At 34.0% G+C, this 21,234-nt stretch overlaps 2 protein-coding genes and 1 pseudogene across 2 annotated transcripts; 2 read left to right on the forward strand and 1 right to left on the reverse strand.

Moving 5' to 3' along the window:
- Positions 1-274: 274 nt before the first annotated feature.
- On the forward strand, positions 275-1,141 carry LOC145791526 (uncharacterized). Its single transcript, XM_082871887.1, has 2 exons — positions 275-664; positions 932-1,141. Exons 1-2 carry the CDS (start codon positions 275-277, stop codon positions 1,139-1,141), a joined length of 600 nt encoding a protein of 199 aa, XP_082728013.1.
- Positions 1,142-7,874: 6,733 nt separating this feature from the next.
- On the reverse strand, positions 7,875-20,564 carry LOC114298812 (PR5-like receptor kinase). Its single transcript, XM_082871888.1, has 7 exons — positions 20,089-20,564; positions 19,513-19,904; positions 13,140-13,163; positions 11,868-11,891; positions 10,936-10,995; positions 10,814-10,846; positions 7,875-9,246 (listed from the first exon to the last, which is right to left on the reverse strand). Exons 1-7 carry the CDS (start codon positions 20,562-20,564, stop codon positions 8,114-8,116), a joined length of 2,142 nt encoding a protein of 713 aa, XP_082728014.1. The 3' UTR covers positions 7,875-8,113.
- On the forward strand, positions 14,637-15,262 carry LOC145790366 (protein JINGUBANG pseudogene; annotated as a pseudogene).
- Positions 20,565-21,234: the final 670 nt, after the last annotated feature.

A 21,234-nucleotide genomic window follows, 5' to 3' on the forward strand; every position in this document is an offset into this window, starting at 1 on the left:
GGTAGTCTTCTGTGACTCCTAGCTCATTGTAAATCAAACGACGGGTGAGTACACTGCCCGAGATGAGAGGTTGATAGCCAATGTCAAGGAGCTTGTCAAGTTGCTAACATATTTTCAAAACTGTCGACTGCAGTAGGTTAGCTGAGATGATAACAGCCATGCCAACACCCTGGCTAACCTCGCCAGTGCGATGAAGGCAGGTAAGGCAAGGACAATAATGGTGGATTATTTGTCAGGCTCAAGTATAGAGCCCCTAGTAACAGAATATAAAGTAATGTGTATGGAGATGGGTCCAAGCTGGATGGACGCCATAGTGGTATTCCTCAGAGATGACAAGCTACCAGAAGACAAAAAGGAAGCCCATAAGATCAGATTAAAGACAGCCAAATTCTGCTTGTCAGCAGAAAGCCATCTGTACAAGAGATCTTTCACTAGACCTCTACTACGATGCATGCACCCATCCCAAGTAGAGGACTTTTTGTACGAGATTCATGAAGGAGTATGTGGAAGCCATACTGGAGGCAGATCACTTGCCCATAGAGCCATATCCCAGGGATACTGGTGGCCCTACATTCAGAAAGACGCTGAAACCTACGTAAGGAAGTGCAAGAAGTGTCAAAGGTTTGCACCTTTGATATACCAGCTAGCTGCAGATCTGAATCCGGTGTCCAGTCCCTAGCCATTTGCCCGATGGGCCATGGATTTTGTTGGGCAACTGCCCCAGGCAACTGGACAGAGGAAATTCCTACTGGTGGAAACCAATTACTTTACAAAGTGGGTAGAAGCTAAACCCTCTGCAAAGATTCGAGATATTAATATGAAGAATTTTATCTGGAAGAACATAATTACCAGATTTGGGATCCCAAGAGCCATTGTGGCAAACAATGACACATAGTTTGACAGTAAGCTGATCAAAAACTTTTGTGCAAAGTACAAGATCAAGAATTACTATTCTACTCCTAGCTTCCCCCAGAGTAATGGTCAAGCCAAGGCATCCAACAATACCATTTTGGATGGAATCAAGAAAAGGCTGGAAGTTGCCAAGGGCAAGTGGGTGAAGGAATTGCCCAATGTCCTATGGGCATATCAGACGACGCTGAGAAGATCAACTGGAGAATCTCCTTTTCGCCATGGCATGTAGCACTAAAGCAGTCATTCCACTAGAGATTGGCATCCTTGGAATCAAAGCCCAGGGAATAGATAATGGAACAAATGAGGCATTCCTTGCTCGAGATCTGAATCTGATAGAAGAAAAAAGAGAAAGAGTGGCAATTTGGCTGGGGGCATACTAGCAGCAACTTACTCGGGCATACAATAAAAAGGTCAATTCTAGGGAGTTTCAGATTGGGGATCTCGTCCTAAAGAAAGTTGTTGGCAATAAGAAAGATCTTAGGGAGGGCAAACTTGGCCCAAACTAGAAAGGACCATATCGCATCATCTCGGTAGTAGGCAATGGCGTTTATCGACTTGAGGACACTAATGGCAAGGAGTTGCCAAGACCCTGGAACACCAGTAATTTAAAGTTTTTCTACCATTAATTTCTATTTTTCAAGTTTTCTTTCATGTAACAGATTATTAGCTGAAGTATTAATAAATTACTAGTTCAATTTTGTTTTACAAAATGTTGTTGAAATTTGTACGATAAGACTGAAAAGTCTTAAGGCGATGTTCCCATGGTGAATATGATGATTAACTTAGACTTGCCATGACGGTAGAGTTGAACTAAGTTTGCGATGTTTCAGCATGAAACATGACGATTAACTTAGACTTGCCATGATGGTAGAGTTGAACTAAGTCTGCGATGTTTCAGCATAAAACATGACGAGTAACTTAGACTTGCCATGATGGTAGATTTGAACTAAGTTAGTAATGTTTCGGCACGAAACAAGGCGAAACTGGCCATGATTTGGTCAGTTTGTAAGAAAAGCCAAGGTAGTCAGTACTCTCGATGCACTAAGGTAAAGCCTTAAGTGCTTCGTTGAGGCAAGACAAACATGATGATCTCGGCCAAGAATGTCTAAGTAAGACTTAGACGATAACTAGGCAATGCATCCTTAATGTGAACACAAGTGGTACTTAGGTTCACATTAGGGAGGCAGAAAGTAGGAATGAGCATAACACTTGTGAAAATTTTGGTGAAATTTTACAAGTTGAAGTTATCCGAGATAACTGAATGAAGGGATACCCGAGGTATAGTTACCCGAGATAACCAATCAAGTTGTTAAACTTGGGATGGCGAAGTCTTGCCAGAAGACAGTAAGCACAAGTAATAGCATTTGTAAAAAGTTTTCGAGAAAATTTTTATAAGTGCAAGTTGGCCGACATAATTAACAAAGGCTCGTTATCCGAGATATGACAATCCGAGATGATTATTCGAGGTGTGCTAACCCGAAGTGATTATTCAAGTAAGTTGTACTTGGAAGTATTTCAAAAAATCTTACATGTGCAAGTATACAAGGCAAGAAGCATACACAAGAATCAGCACATAGAAGAAAAGAAGACGACTTGCATTCACAAAGGCAGAGAAAACTTGTTCAGTATATGCTAGAGGCACATCGGCCTAACAAAACTGTTCAGAAGGAAAGTTGACAACTGTTCAAAGCAAAATAAAAAGTACAACTAACAAAGAAAAGAAAAGAAAAAAATCCTAAGTACTAGCTTGGGCCTCGTCATTTTGGCTTTTCCTGGAGTCGGCTTCAAGGGCAACCTCGGCGTCAATCTCTTGCAACGTCTGATCCAGGCTCTTTTCGACTGCAAGGATTTTAGCTTTAGATACCTCGGCCTTATTTGGTGAGGTGCTCTTAGAGACCTCATCATCATCTTTTTCGGTCAAGTCCAGCACTTGATCATTTAGAGTAGGGGACTTGGCCCTAGCACCAACCTCATTCTCTTCTTCAGCATCCTCTGCCTCAGTGTCTTTGCCTTGAATCTCCTCAGCATCGGATTCTTCTTCCTTAGCCTCATCGCCGGATTGGTTGGGAGAGGAAGGGATAGGCACATCAAGGTCGCCGATGTCACAGAGGGGCGAGTCCTTGGGGACGGACAACTTTTTGAGGGCTTCCATCTAGCCGAGATAATATCCCTTGTTGCAGGCAAGGTTGACTTGCTTTTTGTAAGCTTCATGCACATCAGCCTACCCCTCCGCATAAGCCTTTTCATCAGCTGCCTTTATCTCAGCCTCTTTTGTCTTCAGTTCTGCTTCGAGCTTGGCCTCAACTTCTGCCACCCTGACTTCGGCAACATTAGCCTTGGCCTTGGCAACCTTGACAATGGCCTCGGCAACAGCCTCGACAATGGCCTTGGCAACCTCGGTTCTATCCTTGGCCTTACCTTGGGCAACTTTGGCGGCATTGGCCTTATCTAGCATACCCTTGATCTTGGTTTCGGCCTTATTAAGTGAAGCCAAGAAGCCTGCTACCTCCTGGGTCTTTTTGACCAACTCTTTCTTGATCGCCTTGGCTTTGACCACATGGGAATGTAAATGCTGGATGGCCTGCAAAAAAAAAAAAAAAGTTAGAAAATTTTGGTTAAGTACAAAAACTGAAATGAAAGTTGAATGGAAAGGAAAAAGTTGAGGACTTATCAGGACCGAATGCTGCATCATTGAAGCAAAATTTTCATACTAATTCAGTTCAGTTATGCAGTTTATGTCGGCTGGTAGGAGCCCGGCGGTTGACAAGATGACACCAACCTCTAGATTGTCGATGGCACTATCACTGGCTTTCATAGGTCGATCGCCGACCATGACTGCAGGGTCCCACATTTCCTCAAGATGGAAACCATCTTGGCCTTCCTCGCCCTCAAACCTCATCTTTTTTAACAGCGGAGCGTCGGATGATTCACCCTCGGCAGGCCTCTTCTTGGCCTCGATAGGCCTTTTCTCGGCTTCGGCCAATTTGGAGATTGGCACTATGTCTTCGAAGTCGAAAGAAACTTGGGTTACTGTGGCCTTAGCCACCCGCTTTAGCTTGGGCTTGGATTGGGAAGATGGAGTGGACTGGATCGTGACTATGTTGGCCAGGAGATCTTCCATTATAGCGGGTTTTTGACTCATCTCTTCTGAAGTGGCAACAACGGTTACGCCGGTGCCAATTTTGAAGCCGGGAGGGCTATTGGCGGATTTGCTGGGTCAACAACTGATACGTTTGAACCTCGACGCTTCCTGCTACGAATTCTGCTGACAGGTGCGTTCGGAAGTCAGTAGCGGCGTTGGCGCTGAGATGGAGGAAAGTATAGAGCTGAGGTGGATGGTTCATTGATTGGATTTGAGGTGAAGGCCTGATTTGGCCTTAGAGAAGAGGTGGCTGGTGGAGTTGATGTAGATGATGGAGTTTGGCTTCTCTATGGAACATTGGGAAGAGGGGAACAGTAGGTTGGCATGTAGTTCAGGAGGATTGGTGCCCTCCGTTTGTCAATTGACAAGTCGAGAAGATGAGCAAGGTCCTAGCTAGGGCCGTATTATTGGCGGAAGCCTTTCGGTGGCTGAGGAAGAGCTGCAAAAACAATAATAAGCATATTAGAACAGATAACAACAATAAATCGCTAAGTGTTAAAAAGAAAAGGACTTCGGGTTAAGTAAGTTCTTACCCTTATCGTCTCTAAAAACTCCTCGGCACAGAGGAAAGAGATTAAAATCGTCATCCGGCACAAATTTCTAGTTTCCCGAGACAATCAGATAATTATCTCCAGTATCTTTGTTGGAGTCGAGGATATCACCTATAAGTTTGTATTTTGTGGATCTGGGTTTCAAGTAGTAAGTATACCATTTTTTGACTTAAGGCCACACATGGTATAGAAATATTGAAGGTCGGACATGGTAATCTTAACTTTTTCTCGGCGTGCCAATTCGGCAACATCGTTAATGACCCTGAAGGTGTTGATGGCTAACTGCATGGGATCGAATTTACAAAAATGAAGGACCTCTCTGAAGAAGATATCAAGGGGGAATCTGACTCCACCCTCGATGATGGACACGACAAGAAATGACATGTAGGTTTCGCTGGGCATAATGGAATCCTCTTTTTCAGCCAACCTAAGTTGAATGTCGACTGGAATGGAGAACTCTTAGCGAAAATACTCAAGTTTGCTGGCGAGTCTTCCCTTCACTTAAACATGCCTATGACCTCAGCTAGGGTAAATGTGGTAATGTTTGTTGTGAGAAAGGGTTTAGTATGGGTTTGAGGACCTCGACAAACCCCTAACGAGCGCTAGGGTGAGGATTTTGGAGATCTAAGGGCGGTTCTATTTCAGTTTTCCTAAGTATGTAATTTCTAAACAAATCCCAATCCTAATTCTATGTATGAATTACTGAAATCAACAAGAATCAGAGACCAAAATCTGGAAAACAAGCAAGATGAACAGAGATTCAAAATAAAAATAAAGAAGAACACAAGAATCAATGGCAGAAATCTAGAAACAGACAAAGAAAACAAAATAGGGTTCAAAATCGATTCAAAGTGTAGGTGAATAAGAGAATTCACAAATTCAAGATGAAGATGAACAAAATAAGAGCGGACTTAACTTCAATAGATTTATATACCAAGGCAATGCACAAGACGTGACAAAATTCATAAACATTGAACTATCGAGTGCAAAGTGTTGGGTGAGAAACATGAATTAATACTGAGAACATGAGGGAAAATGTAGATATCAGGGCAAAAGACATTCAGTGCGTGCATGTAACAGTTCAGAAAAGAATACAGTCGAAGGTAGTAAAAGAAGAACGGAAAGAAATGGGGCACTTACAAAGCGGAGCCGAAGAAACGGACGTCGGATTCATGTTCGCCGGAATCAAGTAGTGAAAGGCTCACTGGAGGAGATGGATGGAACAATTGTAGAGCTTCGAAGGGCTTGAAAATGGCGGATTGGGAAGGATTTTTAGAGAGAGAAAATTTGAGGCAAAAGAAAGAGTGGTAGTGGCAAAAGTGAAGAGACAAAGAGAGAAATGAGAGGTTTTGTCAAAAATTGAAAAGGCGACAAAACGTAATGAGACTGCCTTGAACGACGTGCCTATCAGGTGCCGTGGGCAGAGTCGACGTGACTTGATGGTGTGTACCAGGTACGAGCCAATGAGAATGGAAACACGTGGAGGAAACGGTTAAAATGGCGATACGTGATAGATCATGAGCAGTAGAGATTCTTGAAATTCTTCAACTGGCAGGGTGGTGACCATGGCCAACGAAGCTATCCCAGTTAAGATGTTGAAAGAACTCGGTTCTTAATTCTTGATAAGGTGGACACTTGAGTCCCTATTTCTTGAACACCAAAGAGTAATGATCTAAGTCGGAAGAGTATCTCTGAACATGTTGTTTAGCAGACATGTTGGGAGATCAGACGATATAGGTTCCATCATCTCAAGTTGCCAAGGTAATAGAACATAGGAGGCAATTGTGGGGAAGTATTTTGAGATTGACGCCACGTGGCTAAGGTGACACTGAGATGCCACGTAGGCAGGTCATGTTGCCGAGGTGATTACGATATTGCCGAGATGATCTGCGGTAATATCGGAATCCCGAGATATTCGAATAGGGGGACAAGAGTCCTAGGTAAGAGAGGGTATTCAGTCTGGATAAGGATAAGGCTCCTAGAGAGTTTATTCCCATCTTGTTGAGAGTCCGAGATAAGCTTAGTACATGAGTCCTATGAAGTGAGACTTCTAGGGGACCATGGCACCGTTGGCTTTAAAAGACAGGCACCCCCATGGGTCTCAAGTATGCTTTTTCTTGTGAGATTAAGTACTGTTTTGATATCTGTGAGAGATATGATTTACTGACTTGATCGTCAGAGTGCCCCCGGGTGGACGAACCACCGCGGTATTCTCATCTTCTTGTTGGTAGATGTTTGGCTCAATTTATTCTACCGGTGCTCTCCAACTAAGTTCCCCTTTAGTTGTGTGGTCAGAAATTAACACCCACAATTATTATTAAAAAAAAATCATATTAATAGAGTGATTGGGATGGAATTGTTAAAACTTTAATTCCAAAATAATTTACACTTTTTAAAACTAAATAACATTTCTCATTTAAATAAATTTATTTTTCATTTTTCATTTTTCATTATCCTAAAAACTAAAAAATAAAGATTTTTTTTTTATAAAAAAATTCTACCGAAACAAACGAAGCGTTCGTAGTGTTGGAGGGCCGAGTATGGACACAGTGCAAGAAGAAAAAAAGAAGAAAGTGAAAGTAGCTAATTACTGTAGAATTAAGAACTTAATAAGTAAAAAAAAAAAAAGTAACTGTTCAAACGGATTTGAGATAGAGAGTTGGAAGTTGACTTACAAGTCAACTAGCTAAGCAAAGCAAGACCACTAAATCTGTACAAATTTCCAAGGATTAATGAGGTGAAAAAGAAAAAAATGTAGCTAAATATTTTCCTAGATATTATCATCCTATAAAACGATGTTCTTTTAAAACATTTGTTATGGAAAATTCATCTTTAGTTTTTCCAATTTACTTTTTGGTTCAAAGGTGAAAGCTTTTGTTATGGTATGCCTTATATTTTGACTACACATTCAAAGTTAATGTAAGGGGGCTTTTTATGGAGGTGGAGGGTTAAAGTTGAAAATCGAAGTAAAAAGCCAAATCGTGCTTCACCTAGGCCCATGCAGACATTTGGGGCAACACTTCTGATCCAAAGTTGTGGAGGTATGTGTTATATTTTTTGTTAGGGTGTTTATTTTAGGTTGGTAAGAGTTTAGATGTTCAAAGCTCTGTAATTCTTATTCCATGTAGTGGATTTGATCTCTTTCCCTCTATGAAAGTTAGCATATTGTTGAATGACATTTATCTTATATTTTATGTATTTGATTTGTTTCTCTTTATTGTAAATGCCATAACTTACAATTAAAAATTGTAGTGTCAAAGCAATATCTCTAAACAATGACAAAAAAATCTAAATTAAATAAAAATTCTTACTTGCATAGCTCCAATCAAGCTAGTTTTAACTAGGAAAACCTTTCAAGAAAAATTGAAATGTAGGATGCCAACAATTAATTGAGGATGCATATATAGTTTCCCCATCATATGTTTAATAAGGCAACCTCAATTCCATAAGCAACTGAGGATGCCAACAATTAATTTACTTAAATATGATGCATTTGATATGAAACCATTTAAGGTTCACTTACACCCAAAGTGATGGAATTTATGCATTCACGTGATGGCATAGGCAAATCTGTAGGATTTGTGTCAATTCTATGATCTTCAGTTAGCATCTCTTCTGGGCATAGAAAAGGTTTAGAAGGCATTTGCAGTTGTTCAACATTCCCTTCAAGCATCTCTACAACTTTGTTCATTGAAGGACGGTCACTAGGCTTCATTTGTATGCACCACAAAGCTACTATTATCATCTTCTTCACCATCATCACTTCCTCCTCATTGGTCTCTCCCATTTCTATGTCCCTCCCTTCTTTGAATTGAACATAAATCCAAGAAGGGAAGTAAATTTCGCTTGTATGATTAGTCAAATTCCTTTTCCTACTAGTCATTTCCATTAACAACATTCCAAAACTATAAACATCAGCTTTATATGAAATGCCTCCAATGTTTTTGTAAAACAACTCTGGAGCCATATAACCCATTGTTCCCCTTGCTGCAGTCAGATTCACAATGCTATCATCAGTTGAATACAATTTTGCAAGCCCAAAATCAGAGACTTTTGGAGTGAAATTCCCATCAAGAAGAATGTTGTGAGGCTTGATATCAAAATGCAAGATTTGCATGTCACAACCCCGATGCAAATATTCAATCCCGCGAGCCACTCCTAAAGAAATCTCATACATTTGCTTACAACTCAATGGGATATATCCTTCTTGAGAAAATATATACTTTTCCAGAGACCCATTTGGCATGAAGTCATATATGAGAGCTCGCTTAGATCTCTCTGCACAATATCCAATTAGCTGAACCACATTAACATGATGAATCCTTCCTATGGTAGCAACTTCATTGATAAATTCTTGTCCATTGGCTTTGGGTTTGCCCAATACTTTTATCGCTACAAGATGACCACTTCTAAGCTTTCCTTTGTAGACAGAACCATAGCCTCCTTCTCCCAACTTGTCCTTGAAACCTTTGGCCATCTTCTTAATGTCTACGTAAGAGTAGCTAATTGGCATGAGGTGATTCTGACTTCGTAGATAACCTTCAATGTTATCGAACATCGATAAATGCCTTCTCTTAAACTTACGGATTAAAAGTGCAAACGCACATAATGCAAATAGAATTCTTGCCAAAATGATTCCTCCTGTATATAAAAATCACAAGATGGCAAATTAAAAATCATTTTTTGTCTTGCCATTGTTAGAATTTGGAAGCATTTAGCCTAGTGGTGGACAAACATCAGGTCGGGTTCAAACTCAATCAACTCTAAGTTAAGAAACATATAGAAAACTCTTGTACCCAAGTCCAACCTAGTCTAACTCCAATCCTAAAATAGTATTACAATCTCGAGCCCACCCAACAAGCCCATATATTAAATAAAAACTAATATTATAAAACTTAGAATTAATAATTTTATAGTTGAGTTCCCACAAAAACTAAATATTAAGCCATATCCTCCAAGGTATAAATTTAGATAAATAAATTTTCTATCTTGAGTGCATCTTTCTTTTTTTCTTTTTTTCTTTTTTTCAAACATAAAACTAAGTAAATTGTATAAGTGTATACATATTAATAGGTAATATTATGGTAAAAGGGTGTGTACTATAAACAAGTTATGACATTTGTGGATTTAGTACCTATAAATGTCATAACTCAATTCTGTGGAAGTCAGTAGAAATAAATCAATAAATAAAAGAGTTATAACTAAACACCATAATAAGATATAATCAAAGAGTTATTGGATCATAACTAAAGTAATATCGTAACTAATATTACATTAAGTGATAACTAATACCACAATATGTATAATTAAGTTATATAACCAAATCATAATTAACACCATAATATGTCATAATCAAATATTATTAAAGTCGTAATTATGGGTCATATGGTGCATAAAATTTCCCATATATGTAAACAATTGGGTCAAATCCAGCCACAAGAAACATTTCTAAATCCAACCAAACGGGGCGTTTGGGAATAAACTTTTTTGACTTTTTTAGCTAAAATAGCACTAAAAGACAAAATAGACTAAAATAACTAATAAGATAAAATGTCACATCAAACCCATAATTATTTCATTTTTTCTCTCACAAACATCACATCTAACCAAAAAAAATTCAACTTTCTTTCCAAACACAAAAATTTTAGCCTCCTAAAATAGTCAAAAACTAAAATAGCCTATTAAAATAGCAACTTCCCAAACACCCACTTATAAGCAGACTTAAAATGTCATTCTAAGATTACTTTTTAAAGTATGCTTATTAAATAGCCATATGTAACCTAGGATGTATGCCTATATGTAATGGGGAAATTATTCAATACTTTCCGAGTATCCCGTAGTCATATTCCAAACTAATCACCAATTACTTAGCCTTATTTTCTCATCCCCAACATAAATTGTGGGCCATTATGCTTCTCCACCAATCAAAATCTTATAGAGCATCACGTGTCCATACTCCGGGAGTACTGAATAATCACTCATATGTAATATATGCTTGTTGCCATCAATAAAAAAAAAAAAAAAAAAAATTTGCCGATAAAAAATTAAAAAAAAAGTCATCCTAACCCAGCTTTGTGAGCTTAAATATCAATGTTAAGTCCTTAAAAAAGCAGGCTTGACGGCCCATCAAGTCGGTGCCTAGGCCTAATCCACCCCCAAAATCAATTGGCAAAATAACTTTTTCCAGTTAAAAAGAGGAGTAATTTACCTATGATTTTGAGCTCGAGACCCCAATTACGATCTGTAAGAAAAATTAAACAAGATTCAGCCGACAGGCATAAAAATTACAAATAAATTAAACTAAAATCCAGAAACGAGAAAGGAACTAACATCGACAAATGGTAGTTTGCTTCCCTGGGACGTGAACTCGAAAGAAACACACCTTTAAAACTAAACATAATGAAATATTCAATTAGTCTTAATTATCAAAGATATTATCAAAGTGATTAAAAGCGTCTTGATAAGAATGAGAAAAGTAACTGGATGAGATCCAACAATTTGAACATTGGTATGATGATATTACAACATATAAGAGTTTTAGGAATTAATTTTTTGGTTCTTAAAAGTAAAAATTTTGTTGTGAATGACATTTAGGGATCAATTTCTGTTATCGGGACTTGTAAGGATAGTCGTTAAAAGATCATTTTGAAAAGTCAAAAATAAATTTTTTAGCGACAAAATTTTGAAAATGAATGAAGGGCTTTTATTGTTTTCTTCCAAACAACTTTTGAATTAAATGGTATGTGATTGCTCACTACAACAATTTAATATTTTAAAGACAAATATTTAATGACAAAAATACATTTTTAGTGAATAAATATTTTTGTTATCAGAAGTGTCATTATTAGATTTTTAGTGACACAATTTGAACATTAATATTAAAATAATGCTATATGCACCAATTGGTATACTAATTAGTATACTAACAAATGATGTGACATAATTTTAGAGATTTTGGGTATTTGTAATTTGTATAATGGGTGGAGTCAGTAATAATGTCATAACATATGTTTATATACTAATTGGTGTTTGTAATACCACCCTTAATATTATTGTTTTACAACCAAAATTTGTGTCAAAAATAATGATTTTGGGACCAATTTGTCACTAAAAACCATGTTTTTTATTTTTTCAAACATCTTTTTAGTGGCTATCATCACGACATGAATTGGCCCCCAAATATACAAAAATTTCACCCTCTCTTATAGGTAGTAGTGACTTTGAAATGAAATAGATATGAATGGACAAGGGAGAATACTTACAGGCGAGGTCAGCACTCAACGTGTCTGTATTTTTTGACAGAAACAAACAATGTTAGAGACCAAAGCATTACTATTCCGTAGATGCAGATAATAGGTCTTCTCAATTATGTCTATTTCAATGCAATATTGACACATAAGGTGGTAGATTAAAAATGTGACAAATGTAACATTTATTTATATTTGATTCATTGAAATGAAGGTGAAATGGAATGATTCTTTTACTAAAATATTTATTTTTACGTAAGCACAACAATTAAGGGGTGAAAAATAGAACATGAGTTCCAATCAAGAAAAAAAAGATAAAAAGAGAGCACTAGACTGATAGAAACTTAAATTAACTAGTAAGAAATAAAAGGTCAAGCCCAAAGCCTGATTTCTCCTTTAATTTGACAAACTAGTATTCCATTTAGCTTCTTGCTTTTCAATTTGTACAATAAGAATTTTTATCAGGTGATTTACTTTCAGAATGACCTTGCGCATTAACTGCATACCCTTTTTTTTTTTTTTTTTTTTTCTATTTGAAAAAAAAATCCCTAAGGGTAATTACACTCTCCAAGTTACACTCTGTTTTGGGGGTTGGGCTATCCTTCAGTTCATATACTGTTCGAGCTCGTGAGGCCCATTACATATCATATTTCAATAGTTTGAACATTTAAAATTTACGTCAATCCGATAATTCTAATTTGTTCAATTTATTGTCCGTCACCCAAAAAATAAATGGCCTATTTTAAAAAATATACTTATAGTCCATTTTTTTTAGAGACATTTCAATAAACTAAACAAATTATGATTATCGGATCTACTTAATTTTTTTTGTGTAAATAATATATGCAAAGGATCATACAAAATGAAATATTCAGATCATCAAAATAAAACCATGGTAAACCCCACGGACTTGAACAACACTCACCAGTCCAGACATTTTGGGCTGGAAACAAACCTTTTTTTTTTAATCTTCTAACTACAATATTAAGTTATTAGATTTGTAACTTTTGTTTTAATGTTTTTCTCTGTCACCTACTATTTTAAATGAGTGAAAAATAAAATATAAGAATAAAAATAGAATTTGAATAAAAGTCAAGAGGGTGAAAATGATAATTTGCACTATAAATTTTTAAAACAATTCTAGACTGATCAAATCAAGCATCTAAAATTTAAGTTTCATAGATTTGTGAAATAATTGAGAAAATGAAACAGTATTATGAAGGCGATGTCTGGCCCGGGGCAGCTTAGAAATGAAACAGACATAGATGGAGCAGGGAGAAAACTTACCCGTCAAGTAAAATTTCAACCAACCTGCAATTTTTGAAAGAATAAATAGTGTTAGAGATCAAAAACATTAGGACGAATTACACTTATGGTCTCTGTAATTTAGATTTTATTTCATTATGATTCTTGATTTTTCAATTGTAATACATTTGACTTTAAATTTTGAATCTAATTTCAAACAAGGACAATTGAAGATATAATTGTTATATTTCAAGGGTAAAGTCGTCAATTTGATAAAATTTAAACTAGTTTGACAAAATAAATGTGAAAAAAATATTTTTGAATTTTTAAAAATTATTTCTACTCAAAAATATAATTATATAAAAATGATAAATCTTTTACATTTTTATTTTTTTACCAAATTAATTTTTAGTATGTGTTTGGATGATATTCATGTAATTGGTAGTTGTTTTTGTTGATATTTTTGGATGATTATCAAGTAATAAACGGTTGTATTTGTTGTTAACAAATTTTTTTTTATGGTTTGTGTAATTGATATGTTTAATATATGAAATATTTTTAGTTTTGGATTTTTTGATTTAATGGATTGATTAAATAATGACATTAAAGTTGTCGCCATGTTTAAGTTTTGAAAAAATAGAAGAGAATATTTCATTTTTACTTCTATACTTTTACACAATTTTCAATGACATGGGAACTATTCTTATTTTCACGCGTACCTCCATACTATTTAAGTTACTATCAATTTTGCCACTGTCGTCACATTTGAAACGAAAAACATTAAAAAAATTTACATTTTGGCCCCAAATTTCAAAAGAAAGATGCAAACCCACCCTTTTCTACCAACAAACTATCACCACCAACCACCACCAACCACCACTTCAAGCCCTTCTATCTCCTTCGTCATAACTCTGTTTCGCCTCATTTTTACGTCGTTGGATTCAACTCACGGTCTAGCTTTCGTATCACATCTCACATGTCTCATTCTTCCTCTTTTGCATGCTATTGGAGCTCTAAAAGTTGATAAAAAAAAAATAAAAGTTTTCTTCTTATTTTTGACTTTTCTTTGAGCTTTCGGACTTCATATCTTTCTCGATTCTTAACGGTTTTACTTCATTCTTTCGTCATTCTCTTCACCTCACTTTCTACTCCGCCCTACACTACCTCGCTTTCTCACTTTTTTGTATAATGGGCAGTTTTGGTACGCCGAAAGTTGTCCGAAAACTAATTCTGAAAATTTCAAAACATTACAAAAAACTTAGGACCCTTGGTAAACCATTAAGCCTCTGCCCCTAAGAATTACCATTACAACCTTTTTTTCTCATCTACTATTTGTATATATATATATATATGATTGTATATGACACCATCTTCTCCAACCTTTTGATTCTTTAATCACTCCTCTCTGTTTCTCTCTTTCCTTATTGTGTTTTTTTTTTTTCAAAAATCAAATCACTTATGGTTTTCTTAGAACCTTGTTTTTCTCTTTATTCTTTCTTCATTTCCATTACAACCAAATAGTTTCTTTTCCAAATTCATTTCACCCAAAAAAAACCTTTCCATACATGAGAGAACGCAACCATGAAAAGCTCAAGAAGAGGCGACTTATTATACACTGGTTTTGATAGCAAGAAAATTCGGGTATGGAAGAATCAGAAGGATTTTTCTGGGTTCAAATCGAATAGTGGGTTAGTTAAAGCCATTGTAATTGCAAACAAAATCATCTTCATGGCCATCAAGACGGGAAGATTTGATTATGGAAAGTGTCTGCGAAGAATCTAACAATTCACAAACGAATCGGGACTTTACCCATGTTGAAACCTTATATAAAGAGCTCGATCAATCCGAGCAATTATGTTGAGGTGAGAAGGAATTGAAATACGGTTTGGATCAAATATTTCGATGTGATTTCGCGTCTTAGTTTGAGCGAAGACAAATCTTTGTTATACTTAGCTTCTTGGGATAAGACAATGAAGGTTTGGAGAGTATCGAATTCAAAATGCTTGGAATCGATTCATGTTCATGATGACGCAGTGAATGCGGTGGTTGTCGGATTTCATGGGTTGGTCTTCACCGGCTCCGCAGATGGAAGTGTCAAGATATGGTGGCAAGAGATGTAGGGGAAGGGTACCAAACACTTTTTTTCACAGAACTACAGCATATAGGTTGTAATGTTCTGAAATTTTCAAAATTAGTTTTTGGACAACTTTCGGCATACCAAAACCGCCCATTACACGAAGAAGTGAGAAAGCGAGGTAGTATAGGACGAAGTAGGAAGTAAGGTGAAGAGAATGGCGAAAGAATGAAGTAGAACCGTCAAGAATTGATAAGATATGAAGTCCGAAAGATGGCTCGAAGAAAAATCAAAAATGAAAAGAAAAGTTTTTTTTTTTCTTTTCTTTTATCAACTTTTGAAGCTATGATACATGCAAAAAAAGGAAGAACGAGACGTGTGAGATGTGACATGAAAACTAGATCGTGAGTTGAATCCAACGACGTAAAAATGAGGCGAAACGAAGTTATGACGAAGGAGATAGAAAGGCCTAAAGTGGTGGTTGGTGGTGATGGTTTGCTAGTAGGAAATGTTGGGTTTGCATCTTTTTTTTTTTAAATTTGGGGCTAAAATGTAATTTTTTTTAACGTTTTCCGTTTCAAATGTGACGGCAGGGAAAAAATTGATAGTAACTTAAACAGTATGGGGGTACACGTGAAAATAAGAATAGTCTGGGGGGAGTCATTGAAAATCGTGTAAAAGTATAGAGGTAAAAATGAAATAATCTAAAGCTAGAAACTAATTTTAAAAAAATAAATATGAAAAAAAATTAATTATACCCTCCCAAAAGATAATATTATATAAAAATGATGTGTTTTTAATTTTTTTCACCAATTTAATTTTTAGTTTCTTAGAAAAATTTTATGAAAATAGATTCTGAAAATTAAACCGAACAAAACTTTATAACCAAGAAAGTTCAAGCACTATTCATTAAAAAAAAAGAACATTACATTTCAAATAACGTACAAGTTAACCAACACAAAATAAGTTGTATAATGACTTTACTCTTGAAATGGACCATTTACAAAGAAAACATATTTGATTATTCTTATTTAAAATAAAATTTAAAATTCAAACAAGTCCTAAATTACAAAGACTGTTAGCGTAATTTGCTCAAGGCATTACTAGGCCCTTGAAATATAGAGGATATTAATGTGAAAAAGAGAGCATAAAACTGATAGAAACTAGTAGAAATTAACTAGTTAAACCCAAAGCCTGATTCCTCATTTAAATTCACAACCTTGTGTTGTCTATCATTTCAAAGGGCCAATTCGACAATAGAGTTAAAGCTAATTTTTAATTCATTTTAAAGTTTTGTTTGGCATTTGATTTTTGGCTTAAAAAGTATAAAAAGATAAAATTAACTACATAAGTCAATAAGACAAAATATTACATCCAAATCATAATCATTACACTTTTTCTTTCATAAAAGTCAAAAAAACCAAACCAAACGAGGCTACAAAACGTCCCAACACAAAAAAATCAACTAAAAAAGTCAATGCCAAACGAAGAAGTCACATTACTTCTCATATTTTTTATATATTTTTTTTAAAAAAGTCAAAAAAAGATTAAAAAAAAAATACCAATTTTTAACCATATTTCCAAAACATGTCAAATAATTTGCTCTATCGTGCTTTTTGTTTTTGAATTTGTACAAATAAACTATGCGCAACTTTGAATGTTCCATCCATCTCAAAATATTAGTCTTTTATTTTATTTTTTATTATCTCAAAATATTAGTTCATTTTCAAAAATTAAGGACTAAAATAATATGAATTTTCTATTTTATCTTTCTTTTAAATTTATTAACAATACAAAAAGTACAATTATGACAATTGATATTCTCCAAAAAATGTACTATCAAAAGATAATTTTGAAAATTTAATTATTTTAAAGTGCAATAATTTTATTATCAAAAAAATTAAATTTTCTAAAATGTACTATTATTTTGACACGGAAGAAATAATTTTCTAAAATGTACTATTATTTTCTCATGTATTTTTTTAAAGGTGATATCAGCTCATCACTAATATGTAGAAAATTTCTTATTTCAACAACGCTAAAGATTATCAAATTTTTATCAAATTTTTTACTAAATGTCTTATATAGATGTGAGACCCATATAAAACTCACGTACTGTGAGTTTCACATCCACGTGAGACATTTGATAAAAAATTTTAACATTTCAAATATTTTTTAAAAAAATAATTCTACACGTACATATATAGTGAGGGTTTTTATGCATACATTGTAGGTACCTGTATTGAATTTTATTGTACAACAATGCTTGATAATTCAAATTTTCATGATCCGAATGGCTCGAATATCTTAAAACAATGTTGTTTTAGACTTTTTGCGTGTAGATATATATTTGCATGAGTCTAATCTCAAGTCTGAGGGTGCAGTTTTGGACTTTTCGAGCCTATTTCAACTGCTACTCAGTGATCCAAATAATTTACTTTGGGTTTGATTGAGAGATTTGGGGAGGGATTTAGAAGGAAAAAGGTATATGAAACTAAGTAAAATATATGTATATTTTATTCACATTTTATCTATATTTTTCCACGTCCTTTTCAAATCTCTCCTCAAATTCTCTAACTAAACACGGCACTAGGAGTTGTTTGGATGATCTAAATAAGTATTTTTTTTTATATTGTACGAACAAATATACAGAAAAAGTAAAGAGGTGATGTGACCCAAATAAATGCACTTATCTAAATAAAGATACTTACATGCCAAATAAAACCTTAAAAGTTATCAAATCCTTAATAAGCACTAGTTTGGCATGAGTCTTTTTTTTTTTTTTTTTTTTTTTTTTTTTTTTTTGAGATTGGAGTCTAATTTAGTCAAAAAAGACAAAATAAATTTAAAAGTCAATAAGATAAAATATCACATCTAAATCATAATTATTTTAATTTTTTCTCTACAAAGTAAAAAAAGTTAAAAAAAATCTAATCTAAACGAACTTTTTAGCTATAGTCTAAAATAGTTAAAAAGCTAAAAAAATCAACCCACTTCCTAAACGAAACCTAAATCATTTTATGCAAATATTAAGTTAGTGCCATTTTGGGAACCAAAATAAAAAGCCACGTTTTTTTATCTTTGGTCCAAAAACACAAGTGGCAAAAACGCAACAAAATTGGTTTGGGAAGTTATAAAAACGCAAGTGGGGAAATTACAAATTGGGGCCTATGACAAAAAAATAAAAAAATAAATTTCTTATGTTGGATAAGGGTGTTTTAGTCATTTTAATTTGATTTGACACCATAAATAAATATTAAACTAAAAAGTCAAAAGCCAGCTTTTTACCAACTTCTCAAATGACTTTTTAAAAAGCTAAAAAGCTTGGTAAAAAGCCAAAAACTAACTTTTTACTAACTTTCCAAAACACCCATTAATTAGATATCAATAATCTCATGTTTGAATCATATTTATCTTAAAAAATAAACAATTTATTATCAATTTCATATATGCCCACTATTTTTTTAAGAGTAAATTTTATTTAAATATATAATAACTAATATCTAATTAATTTAACTTTTTACAAAGATAATTTACTCAAAAAGTATTAAATTTTAAACAATTTTGATCACCAAGTGGAGTGAAAACTAATTAATGGACCGGAGGTGAGCCTTCTATACATATATATATATATATATATATATATATATATATATATATATATATATATTCTCTTTTGTAATGAAAATTATAAATGTTTAAAGTGTGTAATATGTCACTTTCTAGTAAAATTATGAATAATAAATTTACAGTACACCCTAAAGTTATAAATAATGTATTATGAAAAGTTATAGTTAACTTTTTGGAAAATTATATGCCCGTATGGTTTTGACATATCGTATTATTAATTATGATATATTATAATATTAATTATAATATTATTTTAGTTATGATATTAATTATAATATTATTTTAGTTATGATTCAAAAGTTATTTAATTATACTTCATGTGATATTTGATTATAACTCGATTTTTTTAAACAAAAATTATAACTCTCATAGTATAATTATTTGTGATAATTAAATTTACAAATAAATTAACTTACATATTATACAGGCTCTTTTAAAGGTTATTTGAGATGTTCTAAATATTTTTTGACTTTTTATAAAATATGGGTTACGTATGTGTTGGGTTTGAAGTGATAGGATAGAGAAGTGATGTGAATTAAATAAGATAATGTGACTTAAATAGGATAGTAATTTTTTGACTTTTTAAATTTTTTAAGGAATGACAAACAAGACCTTAGCATTAATATATAAATAAGAAATGGTCATTATTATAAACAAAAAAAATGAAATAATAAAAAAAAAGATTAAAAAAAGTGGCTTGGATGCACGCACCTAGATACTGTAGAAAGGAGAAGCGATGGCAAGTGCCGGCGGTGGCATTTTTAGGATAATTAGAGAAGCAACGTTGCTGACGTTTGCATTGTCCGTAGGTGTAGAATACCCATTGAAGATCAAATCCATCAGCCAATATGTTGTTGACCTCCAACAAGCTCGTAATGTTACGTTGTCTAAAAGTATGATCTGGATTCCGCAACTCCCTTGTCGGAAAAGCCGCGTCGACGCTGCACAAGTTTAAAACATCTGACCACGACAGAGAACTGTAGCTTCCGATCAGAAAGTATGAATGCTTTTTCAACGATGACGAACTGACTCCTCCTCCTCCTCCTCTGTTTTCACAGAAAGCCGTACTAATATTACTAGTAGGCCATGTTTGTTTGGGCGGACTGGATTAGCATTCCCATGACTAATAGTCCTAGGACTACGAATCCGTTGGATTATGTATCCTATCTTAATTAATAGTCAAGTTTAAAATAATTAATCCGTACTTCAATTGTTCAATCAAACATCGGATTAATAATTTTATTAGACTATTAGTCCAATCCCAAGCTCATGTCCACCCAAACAAACATGACCGTAGTGTCTATGTAGAGAGGAGATTTCACCTGTTTTTCACAACTCACTAACACTGCCATTTCATTCCAACCACCTTGATATGGATCTACTGAATAAGTAAAGTTGTAATAAGTTAAAGAATGAAGAGGAAGAGAGGAGCAATTATTCCTCTGTATCCCCACATCCACCAGGCTGATAAGTTGACTGCTGTAGTTGATGGCCTGGACGTAGTATTTACCGGAAAGCAAGTGTAGTACTGTCCGATTGTTCTCGCACTCAAGTTCGAAATACTTGTTTTCACAATTATCAAGTGCGTGGGCTTTGAGTCGAAAAGGGAAACTGATGTTATGGATATCTCCACAATAATTTTTGTGGAGGGCGAGTTGCTGCTGATTTTGATTATTAGTGACACAATTCACACAAAAAAAAACTTGAACATGAACAGCAAGCGCTATGTAACCAGCAATGAAGAGGAGCCTATCCCTAAACATAATGGAGAGAGAGATGATCGGATTTTTTTTTTTTTTTTTGTAACCAACAATGAGGGTAGGTTATTTTAGTTTTAGACAAATTGCACGAAAAGTCTTATAGTTTGGGGTTTGTATCACTTTAGTCATTAACTTTTTAATTATGACATATTTGACTATAAATTTTGAATCTTATTTTAAATAAGGACAATTAAACATACAATTACTTAATTTCAATGGCAAAATCATCAATTTGATAAAATATAAATTAATTTGATAAAAATAAATGTCAAAAAAATATTTTAAAATGTTTAAAAATTATTTCTATTCACTAAAGATAAAATTATGTAAAATTGATAAAAATTACATGATTAATGTTTAAAAATTAATTTTACATGATTATCATCCAAATACATAATAAAAATTAATTTGGTAAAAAATAAATAAATAAATGTCTAAAAGATTTGTCAATTTTATATAATTTTATCTTTAGTAGGTAGAAATAATTTAAAAAAAATCAAAAATAAATTTTTGACATTTATTTTTATCAAATTAATTTATATTTTATCAAATTGACAACTTTGCCCTTGAAAAATCCAATAGTATATTCAATTGTCTTTATCTGGAACAAGATTCAAAATTCAGGATCAAATGTGTCACAATTGAAAAATTAGGGATCAAAATAATACAAGTC

The sequence above is a fragment of the Camellia sinensis genome, chromosome 5 (assembly GCF_055761805.1).
Source record: "Camellia sinensis isolate YWXY chromosome 5, ASM5576180v1, whole genome shotgun sequence".
NCBI lineage: Eukaryota > Viridiplantae > Streptophyta > Magnoliopsida > Ericales > Theaceae > Camellia > Camellia sinensis.

Bases quoted from the DNA above. Each gene is read 5' to 3' on its own strand.
- LOC145791526 (XM_082871887.1), top strand. From the start codon at position 275: ATGTGTATGGAGATGGGTCCAAGCTGGATGGACGCCATAGTGGTATTC. The intron at 665-931 runs GTGTCCAGTCCC...TTTTGTGCAAAG, and splicing joins TAGCTGCAGATCTGAATCCG to TACAAGATCAAGAATTACTA.
- LOC114298812 (XM_082871888.1), bottom strand. From the start codon at position 20,564: ATGTTTAGGGATAGGCTCCTCTTCATTGCTGGTTACATAGCGCTTGCT. The intron at 10,847-10,935 runs GTTAGTTCCTTT...TTTTTCTTACAG, and splicing joins GCAAACTACCATTTGTCGAT to ATCGTAATTGGGGTCTCGAG. The intron at 9,247-10,813 runs GTAAATTACTCC...TTTTATATACAG, and splicing joins TCTCGAGCTCAAAATCATAG to GAGGAATCATTTTGGCAAGA.